The sequence below is a fragment of the Chaetomium fimeti genome (genome assembly GCF_033439085.1).
Source record: "Chaetomium fimeti strain CBS 168.71 chromosome Unknown B0H64scaffold_8, whole genome shotgun sequence".
Classification (NCBI taxonomy): Eukaryota; Fungi; Ascomycota; class Sordariomycetes; order Sordariales; family Chaetomiaceae; genus Chaetomium; species Chaetomium fimeti.
Genome location: NW_026944336.1, coordinates 510,582 through 523,326, shown reverse-complemented (window position 1 = coordinate 523,326; position 12,745 = coordinate 510,582). Strand labels below are relative to the sequence as shown.

Below are 12,745 nucleotides of genomic sequence, written 5' to 3'. Positions count from 1 at the left end.
GCACAGCCGAGTGGTTGTTCCTCTGGCGCCCCGCTGATCCACTCCCCGCGCGTGGGTTCCATGCCCTGATCCAACCACGGATAACGTGCAACATCCAACAATCGACATCTCCCGATCGCGCCCGAGATGGCGTTATTGGGCATCTCACTCATCCTTGCATCAGTCGTGCTGTTCTGCATGCGGAGACCAGCCTGGTTTTCGTCCCTCTTCGGGGGTCCGTCACCACCCCCGATAGAGCCGGCGCCTCCCGAGACCAAGTCAACCGACACCCCTCCGGACGCCGATACGATCGCGAGCGACGAACCAAGCCATGCCACCAACGGTGCCAACGGAAAGGCCGCGGTGGCCCGGACCACCATTCCTCCCCCGCCGGTGATCCAGCACACGGCTCCCGAACCCGACACAAGCCGCCGCTCCTCCGATGACGAACAGACGACCCCCAAAGCCTCCGCAACCACCCTCACAACCCCCGTCCCGGCGCTCGCCCTCTCCGCGCCGGAGCCAGCCCCCACAACCTCCCGACCGAACGGCCTGAACCCACCCGCCCGAGCGCCAGCATCCGCCTCAACCCTAATGCCCCCTCCCCCACGCCCCCCAACCCTCCGCCCCCCCTCCTCCGGCCTCACCAGCACCACTTCCTCCTCCCTCGCCCCGCCACGCGGCCGCCCCCTCCCCGTCCCAGCGCGAGGACCAGGCTGTTCCACCCTCGCGCCGCCCCCCACACACAACAGCAAGCCCGACAAGCCCTCGCGCGCCGTGATCCTCACGCCCGGCCACTCCCCGCTGGACTGGGCGCGGCTGTCGGGGGACCCGTCGGCCGACCTGCGCGGGCTGCCGGCGGGTTCCCCTTACCTGCGCGTGACCCCCTCCATGCTCAAGCGCATGACGGGCCGGCGCGGCAAGGACGCGTGGACGGTGCTGGGCGGGCGCGTGTACAACATGACGCCGTACCTGCCGTTCCACCCGGGCGGCGAGCCCGAGCTGCTGCGGGCGGCGGCGCGGGATGGGACCAGGTTATTTGGGGAGATCCATCCGTGGGTGAACTATGAGGGCATGTTGGCGGCGTGTTTGGTGGGGATTTATGTGGCTGAGGAGGAGGAGGTGGAGGGGGGAAAGGGTGGGGCGGGGGATATGGAGGCGATGGATTAATTGACGAGGAACGGGTGGGCGGTGGATGGGAGGTTGGCTAGAGATGTTTGTGTCTCTGTCCATGTGTGTATGACGACCGTGTCTAGATAGATTCCCTCGCTGGGTTGTACACTAGACTTGGATCTACAAGATACCCGATAGAGGCGGCTCAGAGGAGCAATGTACAAATTTCATGTCATCATTCTTATATTAACTGCACAATCTCTGAGCAATCGCAGGTGGAAAGCAAAAGCATCCTCCTCACCAGCACTACCTCCGCCTCCCAAACCGGAACTTGAGCTCATCGTCACTGTCATCGCTATCATCATCGCTCGGCGGCTTGAACCCCCTCCGCGGCTTCTTAGCTGCCCGATCCTTATTCGAGTCCGCCGGCGCAGACCGTTTGTTGGACGACGACGACGCCACCTGGCTCTGGGACTGCGTCTGCGTTTGTGTCTGCGACCGGCCACGCTGCGAGTTCGCCTTCTCCGCCGCCTTGGCCGCCCGGCTCCTAGACGGTTCCGACTCCGGCACAAAACTCTCCTCCGGCGGCGGTACCACCACACTGAGCTCGCTAGGCTCCTCCTCGTCGCTGCTGTCGATGGCCACGACGGTCCGCCGCACAGCAGGCCTCGGCTTCACCACCTCCTTTTCCTTGCCCTTGGCCAGGCTATCAGACTGGCCGTGCGACGGCGGCGGCTGCTGGGTCTGGGTCTGGGTCTGCGACTCGCGCTGGCTATCCTTCCTGCGCCGCCCGCCCTCCTCGTCCTCCAGCCAGTAATCGTCGCCGATGCCGTACTCCTTGGGTTTGACTTCCTCCAGCGAGATGATGATGCGCGGCGCCTGGCGCCCACCGGCCTCGCCCTGCTTGCGGAACCGCTTGAAATTCTTGCGTCCGTTCCACCGCGGGTCCCACCGGCCGTCAACAATGTCCTGGTCTCGAGTGCGCCCGCTCGTGCCGGCCTCGGGGAAGCGGACCTCGCACTCTTCGATGATGTGCAACGACCGGATCGCTGCGTAATCGATCCCGTCGTCGGGCAGCTCCTCAAGGTCCTTGCGTTTAGCAGCTGCTAGAGCCTCGGCCTCCTCTCGTTGCCGCCGCGCGAGTTCGAGGATGCCGTCTTCCTCCTTAATCTTCTTGCCCCTGCCCCTTGCGGTCTGACCCTTCTTTGGCTTTTCCTCTGGTGACTCTGGAATCATCTCAACGTCCTCGTCTGGCTTCGGGGTCGGTTCGGGCTCGGGGGACAGAGGAACGGCAGCTTGCCCGGACTCGATGCGTCGGCGTTTGGCTGCCGCTGCTGTCGGGGCAATCTCATCCATCAACGCACTGACGTCGTGCTCCGGGAGTGGTGATAGCGCACGCTTACGCCGTGTTTGTCGAGTGGCCCGGGTAGCGGGAGGCTCTTCCTCCACAGGGAGACTGGCCTCCTGGTGTTGAGAGACAAACAGGCTATCTTGAGATGCGGCGGCCGCTTGTGGCGGCCCGGGGAGTTCCACCGGAGGAGTCTCTTCCACAGGCTCCTCCGCATCGTCAAAATCGAAACCTTTGAAGCGACTCCGGCCAGCCCGCCGACCCCGTGCTTTTCGCGGGGCGGGGTCCTGTTCCACGGCGGCTTCCTCGGAAGATTGCGGCTGATCCGCAGGCTGGTCAACCTCCATGCGATCTTCCACATCACCATTATGCTCTTGTACCCCTGATCCCGCGGGCGCCGGTTGGCTAGCTTCTTCCAGGGGACGGCGGAGCATGGAGGCATCGCAAGCAAGGATGGCCTCGAGAAACTCACGCTGGTCGATGGGTCGATGATCTAGCCGTTGAGCGACAGAAGTCAAGAACTGGGTGAACCATTCATAGTCTTCCGTCTTCGGCGTATATCGAACAACAACCACGCCCCTGCCCTCACTGCCATCCTCAAAAGACCCCAACCCCTTTTCGCCGGCAACGCCCTTGACATATCGGATGAAGTCGTCAATGTCCGTTTTCCCAGGGATGACCTCCTTGAGCAAAGCTTTGCCTTTCCCAGCAGTAATGGCGGGGAACAGGTTCTCGTACTGCTTTGGTTCGTAAAAGACAAACGTGTATCCATCAAACACTTCTTGGCGCCGTTCGTCGGGGGAGTATGATTCGGACGGCCGTTCTACGGGTTCCTCGCCGCGCGGGGGCAAATGGTCGATGGCGTTCGGCCAGGCGGTTTCAACATCCTCTTCCAAAGCACTAGGCGTGCCCTCTTCTGCACCTTCTGGAACGGTGGCTGCGTCGACAATCGCGTTGATGAAGCTATCGGCAACGATGTATTTGCCGTTTAGTAGCGCCTGCAGCCCTTTTGAGGTGTTGCGCTTCTTGGAGACAACGTAGGTGGTGTCAATCCCGTAGTCGGCGGAGTATTTTATGTCGAGCTGCTCCAGACTGTCGCGGAGTCTTGTCCAGGGGTCCGCGCGTAGCTCCTTTGCCGTGAAGGAGAAGCTGAGGACGACCGGGTTCCATCCTATGCTTCAAACCAGAAGTCAGCCAGGGGCGTCGTGACTGGGCACGAATATCTCACCGGAGAAGCTTTGAGCACATTCCCAATTTCACCTCGTTTACATCTTCGGATAATGTTTGTTTTTGTCCTCGGATCTGGACGCCGTTCAGGAGTGTCCCCTTTTTCGAATCGAGGTCTTCAATCGTGACGGTGGATCGCGAGCGGAGGTTACGCTGGAGAGGACCACGTTAGCGGCCATCGCACGATGCAGGCATATACTATCGCGCAACATACACCACCCCCCTCGGGTACATTGTCGACATGAATCGTAATGTGTTTTCTCGAGATGGTTTTGTCCGAGATGGCCAGTTGCCCCGCTAAATATTGGAGGTCAGAATTGGGTCCTCCGAGCGTTCCGTAGCGGCCAAACGGGATGAAACATGCCTTCGGCGACTGTGCGACCAAACAGATAGGTTTTCCCAGGGCGCAACCAAAGTGACCGGCCTATTCTCGTCAATTGCCGCCTTCGCGCACAGTAGCTCTTGGAAAGGTCCAACGCACCCTCGAACAAATCACTGTCAAGCACCCACATAGCTCCTGTCTTGGACGAATCTACCGTGGAAAGACTTAGATGAGCCGAAGCAACCGTGGTGTGGAATGCCTCGAGGACGTGCGCATGCTGTGTATGGTGGCGATATCCAGGCGCGATGTGGAGAAAGTGCGGGAGTTCGCGAACTTCGATCGGCCGTTCAAACACGTCATGGGCGCGACAACACGTGCCCAATCAATTCAAGGGGGGTTTCGTAAGTTACAACAGCGGTTACCGTAACGTACCAAATTCTCGTCAGGGGTTCATGATTTCATCATTGCTCTCAGACGGCACCTGGCTTTACACAGTACGTAAATCAAGCTCTTGCACTCGTTCATAAATGAGGAGTTTAAAGTTGTTTTAAACCAGTTCCCCGATACATTTCTGTACAAAACCTCGGGGTACGATTTCAAACCTCTGCCATTTAACACAGATTCGGCCTACGCCAGCGACCAACATCGATGCAATAGTAACCACGCGGCGCTCATCACAGCCTCGGGTCCATAAAGGATAGCTCTGCCAGATGCTCCTTCCAGGCTCCGAGAGGATCCTCAATCCCTCTCCGTGCCAGGGTGCCCGCATCCTGCTTGACACCATACAAATACGGCTTCTCATCGGCATAGCAAGCAGTTTCCTGCTCCTCAGGCAAAGTGCCGTTAAGCATGTACGCCTTTGCAATCCCATCGGTACAGCTAGAGGTATCCCTCGACGAGTGGCCATAACCGTGGTGGGCGATCAGCCGCGCGTTCTCGCCCATCTCCTGCAGCAGCCGGCGGCCGTTGCGGAGCGGGGTGGCCGGGTCGTACGTCTCGGCGATGAGCAGCACCGGGTTGCTGAGCGTGTGGTTCAGGTCGCCGCGGTACACGCCGACCGGCTCGGGCCAGTACTGCGAGAAGTGGCGGCAGGGGAGCGTGACGTAGAACCGCGAGTTGCCCGCCACCCAGGACTGCGCCGTCATGTTCCCCCACAGCGACAGCCACCAGTCCAGGTCGTCGGGGCCGGGGGCGTCGTACGCGTCCGCGCAGATGACGAGGTAGCCCAGCTCCTGGTCTGAGGGCTGGACGGGGGTGGGCGAACATGCCGTCGCCGGGTCGTAAAACCACCACCCACTCTCGACGGCCGCTACCGCGAGCGTCGCGTTGCCGTCCTCCAGCTCGTACAAAACCTGGGCCATCGCAGGCCAGCTTTGAGCGTTATACAGCGCCCCGTAAATGCTGTTGACCATGGAAGAGTATGTCACCAGCGAAGGCCCAGTGGTCGGGAGGTATGCCGGGATCGGGCGGTCAGCGAGGGACGCCATCAGAGCGTCCATGCGCGCTTCAAGGGTCGGCAGGGTGACGGGTTTGCCCTCCTTCGGCTTCGCAAGCGCGCAGTACTCGGGCCCGGCATTGACGCACTCGCCCAGGAACCCGTCGTGCCAGGCGTCCGTGGTATTGTCCAGCGCAGTCCACCCGAACCCACCCCGCAGGCGATGATCTCGGACATACTCGGTGCCGTCGAGGATCAAACGGCCGACACTGTCCGGAAACATCGAGGCATACGTCTGCCCGATGCCCGTGCCGTAGCTGACCAGATACCCCGTCAACTCGTCCTCTCCGAGCGCTATCCGGATCTGCTCCAGGTCCCGGGCCACCATCCCGGTGCCGAGGAAGCGGGGAATATCGCCGAGCTGTTCCCAGCAGGAGCGCATCATGGCGGCGTTAAAAGCGTCAACGGTCTCGAGCTGGCCCCTAGGAGAACCGGATACCGCATAGTGAACCGCCGTGAGGAGGCTCCAACGGTCCCGGGTAGCGTCCTGGGGAAAACAGGCGACAGCGGGGAGCGAGGCGTTCACTCCGCGCGGGTCCCAGCCCAGGACATCGAACTTGCTGTCGCTGAACCGGGCCGTGACGTTCGGGGCCGCGGTCCACGCGTAAGAGGTCCCGCTTCCGCCGGGTCCGCCGGGTTCGATGACGATCGTCCTCTCCGTCTTCTTGCCGGCCGACGAGGTGGCCGGCTCGCCCACGCGTGCCAGACCCGAGACCTGGAATTTGGTCACGGCAAGGCGAACGATTCGACTCTCTGTCTCGTTGGTGTAATCCAGCGGGACTTCCAGGTAACCGCACAGGAAGATCCCACGCCCGGCATATGGGTCCCCTCCCGCGGTGCCATTCTCTCGCTCTTGGGCGGGACCCCAGCTCCAGTGGGCAGGATTGGGGTCGAACCGAGAAGCCCAGGTTTGCTCGGCGTTGCTGTCCTCCAATGGTGGTGGCAGAGTGGCTGGGGTGCAAGGCAAGAAGTGGAATGGGTCATCGGCCAGCGGGAATTTGCCGTACGGAGAGTCCTTGTCTCCCGACTCTCTGCTGTTAAGGACGAAACGTTTGACTGCGCTGGAAGCCGAGTTGAGGCTCTGGGCTGGGGTCAGCTGAGGGAAGGTGGCGAGCAGGACCAACGCCGAAAGAGCGGCTCCCGTCATGAGCCAGCCGCGTGGTTTTCCACGCGCCGGCTGTCGTGGGTAACTTGCTAACTCCGGAATCTTGCCCATTGCCGCTGTTGTTGCTGTCGTTGCTGTTGACGAAGAGGAGGAGGACAGGTCCGGACGGAAATAGAGCCGGGTAGAGCTGCGTTTTAACGAGCCACGCAACGGATGGCCGCCAAGGTCCTCCGCATCCCTTCCTGCCTTTCATGGTAAAGTTAAATTCATCCTTCGGGGTCCTTCGGACCGAATCTGAGGATCTGACATTATTAAGAAGAAAGTGGAGGTTGAAAACAATGGGGGCTGTAGTTGGACGACATCGTATACCAACTCTATCAACAGATCACGGCTTGGATCCCCAAAACACAGTCGTACGAAACCTCAACTGGAACCATGTCCTTGATAGCAACGAACGGCACATATTGATTGCCTTCCTCTCGCGAAATACCGTTGCGAGGTTGCACAACTGTTGACATCGACAGAGGTCAGGGCGCTATCCGCCCGCCTTCCCAAAGGAACAGGCTAATTTGGTTGCGTTTAGGCTTCAGCACGATATCGCAAGCTTCCGAAAAGGGAACTTGAAGCCAAGCACCCGGCTGCCGTTCTGCTATTTCCGGAGGATCCCAGTCGAAAACAATCCACCAGTTGAGCCAGGCACAACCGAATTGCGTGTCGTTGTTTTGCGGATCAGGCATGGCCTCAACGACTCGGCACGGGTCGAGAAGGCACCGAAGGTGAGACACGCCCCTCAATGTCCCAAATAATACTTTGGTGATTGGACGGGCGACGTGGTACAAGGCACTCACGGCTGTTCTTAACCGTACCCAACCGACGGCAGTTCACCGCTGTCTAAATCAAATCGTCCCATCATGTTCACGCTAGGGAATGGATTTAGATGCTCTCTGTGTTACCTAGGTACTAGGTACAATGTACCTCGAGTTTTAAAAATCGGCTGAACCTGAGAGCTTGGCAGGGTCGTGTGGCTTTATCTTCGTCGCTCGCAGCTGCATGACCCCACCACGGTAGTGGCGGCATGATCGAATGACGTCAGATCCGTTCGTCTTTTCATCCCGTACCCTTCGGACACGGACATAGTAGCAAGTGGGATATTCCCCTGGTTTGCAAGCTTTTCCATCCAAGCCCAGCATCGAGCTCCTCGGACGAGTTCGTGTCCCACTCAAATCGTGGCTGGTGGCCCGAGGCCGGCACTTCGTTGCTGGCACCACGTCATCCCCCACCCTTGGCTTCGCGCCTAGCAAGCAATGCGCCCCCAAGACTGACGACGAGCAACCGAGACATATCCGGTTTATAAAGCTTGGACAGACTGGTAGAACTGCTCTTATCTTAGGCCTTTTTCTTTCCCATTCACTTTGGACTCGACACACCACACTCTACATCACCAACTTGGCGCCCAACAAAGAAAAGCTTGGATTAAATAAACCCGCCAACCATCAAAATGGAACGCTTTGTGCCTATTGCCCATGGAGTCGCGGCTCTCTTCGCCGTGATTGAGTTAGGCCTAACAGCCTATGGTATGTTCACACCAACCTCCATCGTCAACCCTCTCAACCCTAACCATGCTCTAGTCGTGACCCCCAAGTACTACTATTATTTCTTGCCAGCCGTCGTGTCCTTCATGCTATTCAACTCGATCTGGTCCCTGCTGGTGCTCGCCTACCTCTTCGTTACGCCGATCTACTTTCCCCGCATCTTCCACGGCGTCGTGGCGCTGGCCCTCGAATGGATCACCATGATCTTCTGGTTCGGCGGCTCCGTCGGCCTTGCCGCACACTTTGGCACCCCGAGATGCGAGGGCAACACGTACTGCGGCTCTGCCCAGGCCGCGATCGCGTTCGGCTTTTTCCTCTGGGTCCTTTTCGCCTTCCTCGTTTTCGTCGATACCATGGCGTTCTTGCGCGGCCGAGGACAATCCACCGCTCAGCCCAAGCCTTCCGTTGTCGTATAGTGTGGTAGATATAGGGGGCCGTTGGATTGAAGGACGGGAAATGCAGGGTATTTGGGAGGCGCAGTATTGCAGGATGACCTTGGGTAATTTGAAGGAAGGCGGGGGAGGCAAGAAGGAAGCGGTTATTGTGGAAGATCGAAAGACTGGCGACACACGTAATGACTCTGAGATACCCTTTCATAATGGCGATGGCTTTAATACTGTTTCAAGAAGCTTTTATCAATTATTACCGAGACTTACAGATACCTATGGTTTTGATGCTGGAAACTGGACTCATGTTCTGCTGTGGAAACGATCACAGATAACCCTCCCATACATAACCCTGAAAGCCGGGTGTAAGTGGCGGCTCGGTGTCGAGTCATCGGTGAGGGTACAGTGCCAATATCCGACTTACGGTGTAATTACTGTGTAAGGCGAAGGCGCAAGACACGGATTACAAAACCGACCAACAAGGCCCACCTCTCGCGCTTCCACCAGCAATCGACAATCAACGCTCTCGAACCTCAACGCTACATCGCTTCTATCGCGCAACAAACCCCGACCCGTTCGCAAACTACGAAACCGCATACTCAAAATGGGCAAAGTTCACGGTTCCCTTGCCCGTGCCGGTAACCAGCCCCAAACCCCCAAATCCCCGGCGCATCCGCCGCCACAATCCCCCCCCGGTTTGACGAGAACGAGATTGCTGACAAGAGCGCGCAGGCAAGGTCAAGTCGCAGACCCCCAAGGTACGGCACCACCCACCCCACGCCGACGCATCCCGAACCATGGCCCCCCGAATCATCACGCCGCCGCTAACACATCATCGTCCCCCCATCTCTAGGTCGAGACCCAGGAGAAGTCCAAGACGCCCAAGGGCCGCGCCCACAAGCGCGAGATCTACACTCGCCGCTTCGTCAACGTGGCTGTTACCGTCGGTGGGAAGCGCAAGGTAAGAGGATGTGGTGGCGGGTTGATGGGGGGATGTGCTGGGCTGACTGGTGCGGTGTAGATGAACGCGAACCCGACTGCTTAGATGAGGAGAGGAGATGGGGATGAAGGGGATAGGGGGGTGGTTATGAGGTTGGGGGGGTTGGGGGGATATGGTGAATTGCCCAACGGCGTTTGGACTCGGCCGGCTGTCTGGTGTGGGGAGATGGAAAGCCGTGGTTAGGTCGCATGGTCTGGCGGTTCTTTCCGGCCTGTATTTTCGGGCGAGTAGGCGTTCAGGTCGCGGGATGATATCATGCTTGTTGGGCGAGCTATTGCTGGATACCAAGTTGACGTGATTTATGGTCTATCTTGTGCAAATGTCAGGTGTTGATTGTGCTGGCTACTTACCGACTTCGTTAGAGCGGGATGCAGGTTCTTCGGGCGTTGCTGTGCATATAACCTCGGTTAGCGATTCGAAAAGTTCGACCATTTGTTCTGAGCCGTCCAAATTTCTAGGGTCGCAGCCAGCTCACGAGTAAACAGTTGATCTACACGGTATGGCCGTCCCCGGTATGCTGGGCTTCGTGATTCCCCTCCCTCACCTCGGTGTACCGGTGAGTTTGCTCAGCTTAGTGGGTCCTGCCGGCCATTTGCCCCACAAGCAATCGAGCTCAGCAAATTGCAGCCTGGAATTCAAGGCTCCACAAAACTTTTAGGGTTGGTGCTTGGCACACGAGAATTTCCTAGCAAAAAGCTTCCCCCACTCTCAAAACGTCGAACCGATCAAGTGCTCGACCGAGTCCCACGACGACAAACCGATTTCCGTTCAACGACATCGACAATCGCAAAAATGGCTGATCGGGGAACTGGTGCCCGCGGCGGCGGCTTTGCTTCTCGCGGCGGTGATCGTGGTGGCGACCGTGGTCGCGGTGGTGACCGTGGCCGTGGCCGTGGTGGTCGCCGTGGTGGGCGTCGGGGCGGCAAGAACGAGGAGAAGGAGTGGCAGCCCGTCACCAAGCTCGGCCGTCTCGTCAAGGCCGGCAAGATCAAGAGCATGGAGGAGATCTACCTGCACTCGCTCCCTATCAAGGAGTACCAGATTGTCGACTTCTTCCTGCCCAAGCTCAAGGATGAGGTCATGAAGGTGCGCACGACGATACACTGGTCGACCGATTCGCATGCAGCAGATTTCTAACGTACGATTTTTACCCGAAACAGATCAAGCCCGTCCAGAAGCAGACCCGTGCCGGTCAGCGCACCCGGTTCAAGGCCATCGTCATCATTGGCGACTCCGAGGGCCACGTCGGTCTCGGTATCAAGACCTCCAAGGAAGTCGCGACTGCCATCCGCGCCGCTATCATCATCGCTAAGCTCAGCGTCATCCCCGTGAGGCGTGGTTACTGGGGCGCCAACCTCGGTCTCCCCCACTCTCTCCCCACCAAGGAGAGCGGCAAGTGCGGTTCCGTCACTGTCCGCGTAAGTGTCCCAGGATGTATGAGGTTCTTGGCTCCATGAGTGCTAATTGGGTCTTTCTCAGCTTATCCCTGCTCCCCGCGGTACCTCTCTCGTCGCTTCTCCCGCTGTGAAGCGTCTCCTCCAGCTTGCCGGTGTTGAGGATGCCTACACCTCGTCGTCCGGTTCGACCAAGACTCTCGAGAACACCCTCAAGGCGACCTTCGCGGCCGTCTCCCACACATACGGCTTCCTTACGCCCAACTTGTGGAAGGAGACCAAGCTCATCAGGAGCCCTCTGGAGGAGTTTGCCGACACCCTCCGGGACGGCAAGCGGTACGCTCAGTAGAGTGCTGGACGAGGGTGATGCTCGGTCAGCGGGGAAATGTGCTTCGGGGCGTCTGTGGGTTTTGACTTTGCATGGGCTCCGGCAATGGCATAGGATGAGGCTATCGAAAATTTAACGCGATCGGCCTAAATCAATTTTACGATTTACCAACGACGCTTCCTGGTGCCTCTGCTTCGTGTGAGACTCTTGCCTGACACTGCTCGGGTCCTGCTTGGGCCCTATGAAACAAAAGCCCAATCTCCGCGCCCTTCCTGTCTCCACTTGAGCCTTTGCTATTCTGACGCGAGTGGGCATGTTTGCTTTCAGATCGCCATTCGAGATTTTGTCTCGACGGCGCCATCTGTCAAATAACCTTCCCCTTGTTGCTGTCTCGGACTGCCCACAAACGCTGGTCGATCTTGAGGTCCCGAATGTTAGAGAAAGCAGTGTGTTCGTGCTGTTGAAAGGGTTCTCCGAGCCTCGCCGCCCAAAGCTACACACGCGAGAGGACTATCCCACCATTCCAGTCGCTATATGCCCCAGTCACTCCTTCACTAACCCCAGGCCACTCACAGGTTGACCATGTCTGCACCCACGTGTAACGGCACCGTAATTGTCTTCCTCTCGTGCCCCTTCAGTTTTTTCTCAGCCCGCGTGAGCAGGGAGAACCCAGTTACAATACCGGTACACGTTATACGTTGCCCGCCCTCTCCCGTCTAACTTTAGGACACTCCTACCATTAAGTAAGCGCAGACACATGGATGGCCTATCCCCTTCGGTACCTACCACTCTCTCGAGGCCCTCGATCGTTGGTAGTTCAGACCGCCATGTTGCTGCGGCTCACCACGTTCTCCCTCTATCGCCGACTTGAGGGGCTAGGTATCCTCGTTTGGTAGCGCTTGTGTGTGTGTGTGTGTGTGTGTGTGTGCGTTCGCGGGTATCTCCTCGTTTCGAGCTTGCTTGTAGTTAGTTAATCGTTATAAGTACACAGTTACTCCGGGGTTCCCTTTCACCATACCCCAGCCATCGAGCTTTCTCTTTGGTCTCGTATTCAAGCCAGGTCGAGTAGTTATCGGAGGCTGGACGTAGTCGATGATCTTTGTGTGGTTCCGGATCCCTGGGTTGGGAGGGGATAGAGGCACAGTTGGCGTATCAGATATCGAGACCTCCGCGTTCGGGAGGTTGCTCTTTTGTCCATGGTTGGTCTCCGTCGAAGCTTATTGCCCCTCGTAGCCTGTTCCGTTATATGGTTTGTGCTCGCGGCTCTGTAGTTATTTGGTCCTTATTGCCCAACTCCTAGGCTCGACCCTAGCACGTCTAAGTACGCAGGTCGGTGTTGCTGCTAGTCTCCCTCCTTCCATTGAGTGATCCAAGGGTTAAAGAGACATCTAGCTTCAAAAGACCAGTGTCACACCACTGCCTGCCTCGCGTGTCTCACGAAGGACGGCCCGCGCCA

The 12,745-nt window shown here is 58.4% G+C and overlaps 6 protein-coding genes across 6 annotated transcripts; 4 read left to right on the top strand and 2 right to left on the bottom strand.

Moving 5' to 3' along the window:
• Positions 1-126: 126 nt before the first annotated feature.
• Positions 127-1,035, top strand: B0H64DRAFT_308992 (uncharacterized protein; the record flags this gene model as incomplete). The annotated part of the gene is made up of 1 exon (XM_062800138.1): positions 127-1,035. A coding segment is annotated over one exon (909 nt), but the record flags the coding sequence as incomplete, so codon positions are not given.
• Positions 1,036-1,331: 296 nt separating this feature from the next.
• Positions 1,332-4,325, bottom strand: B0H64DRAFT_408260 (uncharacterized protein). Its single transcript, XM_062804627.1, has 5 exons — positions 4,149-4,325; positions 4,032-4,091; positions 3,882-3,964; positions 3,669-3,820; positions 1,332-3,616 (listed from the first exon to the last, which is right to left on the bottom strand). The coding sequence occupies exons 1-5, from the start codon at positions 4,177-4,179 to the stop codon at positions 1,399-1,401; spliced, it is 2,544 nt and encodes an 847-aa protein (XP_062655363.1). The 5' UTR covers positions 4,180-4,325; the 3' UTR covers positions 1,332-1,398.
• A 148-nt stretch (positions 4,326-4,473) lies between these two features.
• B0H64DRAFT_241725 (uncharacterized protein) lies at positions 4,474-7,136 on the bottom strand. Its single transcript, XM_062799847.1, has one exon. It carries the CDS (start codon positions 6,698-6,700, stop codon positions 4,664-4,666), a length of 2,037 nt encoding a protein of 678 aa, XP_062655362.1. The 5' UTR covers positions 6,701-7,136; the 3' UTR covers positions 4,474-4,663.
• Positions 7,137-7,655: 519 nt separating this feature from the next.
• On the top strand, positions 7,656-8,842 carry B0H64DRAFT_408255 (membrane-associating domain-containing protein). Its single transcript, XM_062804626.1, has 2 exons — positions 7,656-8,163; positions 8,218-8,842. The coding sequence occupies exons 1-2, from the start codon at positions 8,088-8,090 to the stop codon at positions 8,595-8,597; spliced, it is 456 nt and encodes a 151-aa protein (XP_062655361.1). The 5' UTR covers positions 7,656-8,087; the 3' UTR covers positions 8,598-8,842.
• A 106-nt stretch (positions 8,843-8,948) lies between these two features.
• B0H64DRAFT_408251 (ribosomal protein S30) lies at positions 8,949-9,663 on the top strand. The gene is made up of 4 exons (XM_062804625.1): positions 8,949-9,205; positions 9,300-9,325; positions 9,421-9,528; positions 9,589-9,663. Exons 1-4 carry the CDS (start codon positions 9,172-9,174, stop codon positions 9,610-9,612), a joined length of 192 nt encoding a protein of 63 aa, XP_062655360.1. The 5' UTR covers positions 8,949-9,171; the 3' UTR covers positions 9,613-9,663.
• Positions 9,664-10,232: 569 nt separating this feature from the next.
• Positions 10,233-11,467, top strand: B0H64DRAFT_408247 (ribosomal protein S5, N-terminal domain-containing protein). Its single transcript, XM_062804624.1, has 3 exons — positions 10,233-10,653; positions 10,728-10,985; positions 11,047-11,467. The coding sequence occupies exons 1-3, from the start codon at positions 10,360-10,362 to the stop codon at positions 11,308-11,310; spliced, it is 816 nt and encodes a 271-aa protein (XP_062655359.1). The 5' UTR covers positions 10,233-10,359; the 3' UTR covers positions 11,311-11,467.
• Positions 11,468-12,745: the final 1,278 nt, after the last annotated feature.

Coding starts and splice junctions, on each gene's coding strand:
- B0H64DRAFT_408260 (XM_062804627.1), bottom strand. CDS start 4,179: ATGTGGGTGCTTGACAGTGATTTGTTCGAGG. Junction 3,965..4,031: donor TGGTCGCACAGTCGCCGAAG/GCATGTTTCATC, acceptor TCCAATATTTAG/CGGGGCAACTGGCCATCTCG. Junction 3,617..3,668: donor ATGTGCTCAAAGCTTCTCCG/GTGAGATATTCG, acceptor TCTGGTTTGAAG/CATAGGATGGAACCCGGTCG.
- B0H64DRAFT_241725 (XM_062799847.1), bottom strand. CDS start 6,700: ATGGGCAAGATTCCGGAGTTAGCAAGTTACCCACGACAGCCGGCGCGT.
- B0H64DRAFT_408255 (XM_062804626.1), top strand. CDS start 8,088: ATGGAACGCTTTGTGCCTATTGCCCATGGAGTCGCGGCTCTCTTCGCC. Junction 8,164..8,217: donor GTTAGGCCTAACAGCCTATG/GTATGTTCACAC, acceptor ACCATGCTCTAG/TCGTGACCCCCAAGTACTAC.
- B0H64DRAFT_408251 (XM_062804625.1), top strand. CDS start 9,172: ATGGGCAAAGTTCACGGTTCCCTTGCCCGTGCCG. Junction 9,326..9,420: donor TCAAGTCGCAGACCCCCAAG/GTACGGCACCAC, acceptor CCCCATCTCTAG/GTCGAGACCCAGGAGAAGTC. Junction 9,529..9,588: donor CCGTCGGTGGGAAGCGCAAG/GTAAGAGGATGT, acceptor GGTGCGGTGTAG/ATGAACGCGAACCCGACTGC.
- B0H64DRAFT_408247 (XM_062804624.1), top strand. CDS start 10,360: ATGGCTGATCGGGGAACTGGTGCCCGCGGCGGCGGCTTTGCTTCTCGC. Junction 10,654..10,727: donor TCAAGGATGAGGTCATGAAG/GTGCGCACGACG, acceptor TACCCGAAACAG/ATCAAGCCCGTCCAGAAGCA. Junction 10,986..11,046: donor GCGGTTCCGTCACTGTCCGC/GTAAGTGTCCCA, acceptor GGTCTTTCTCAG/CTTATCCCTGCTCCCCGCGG.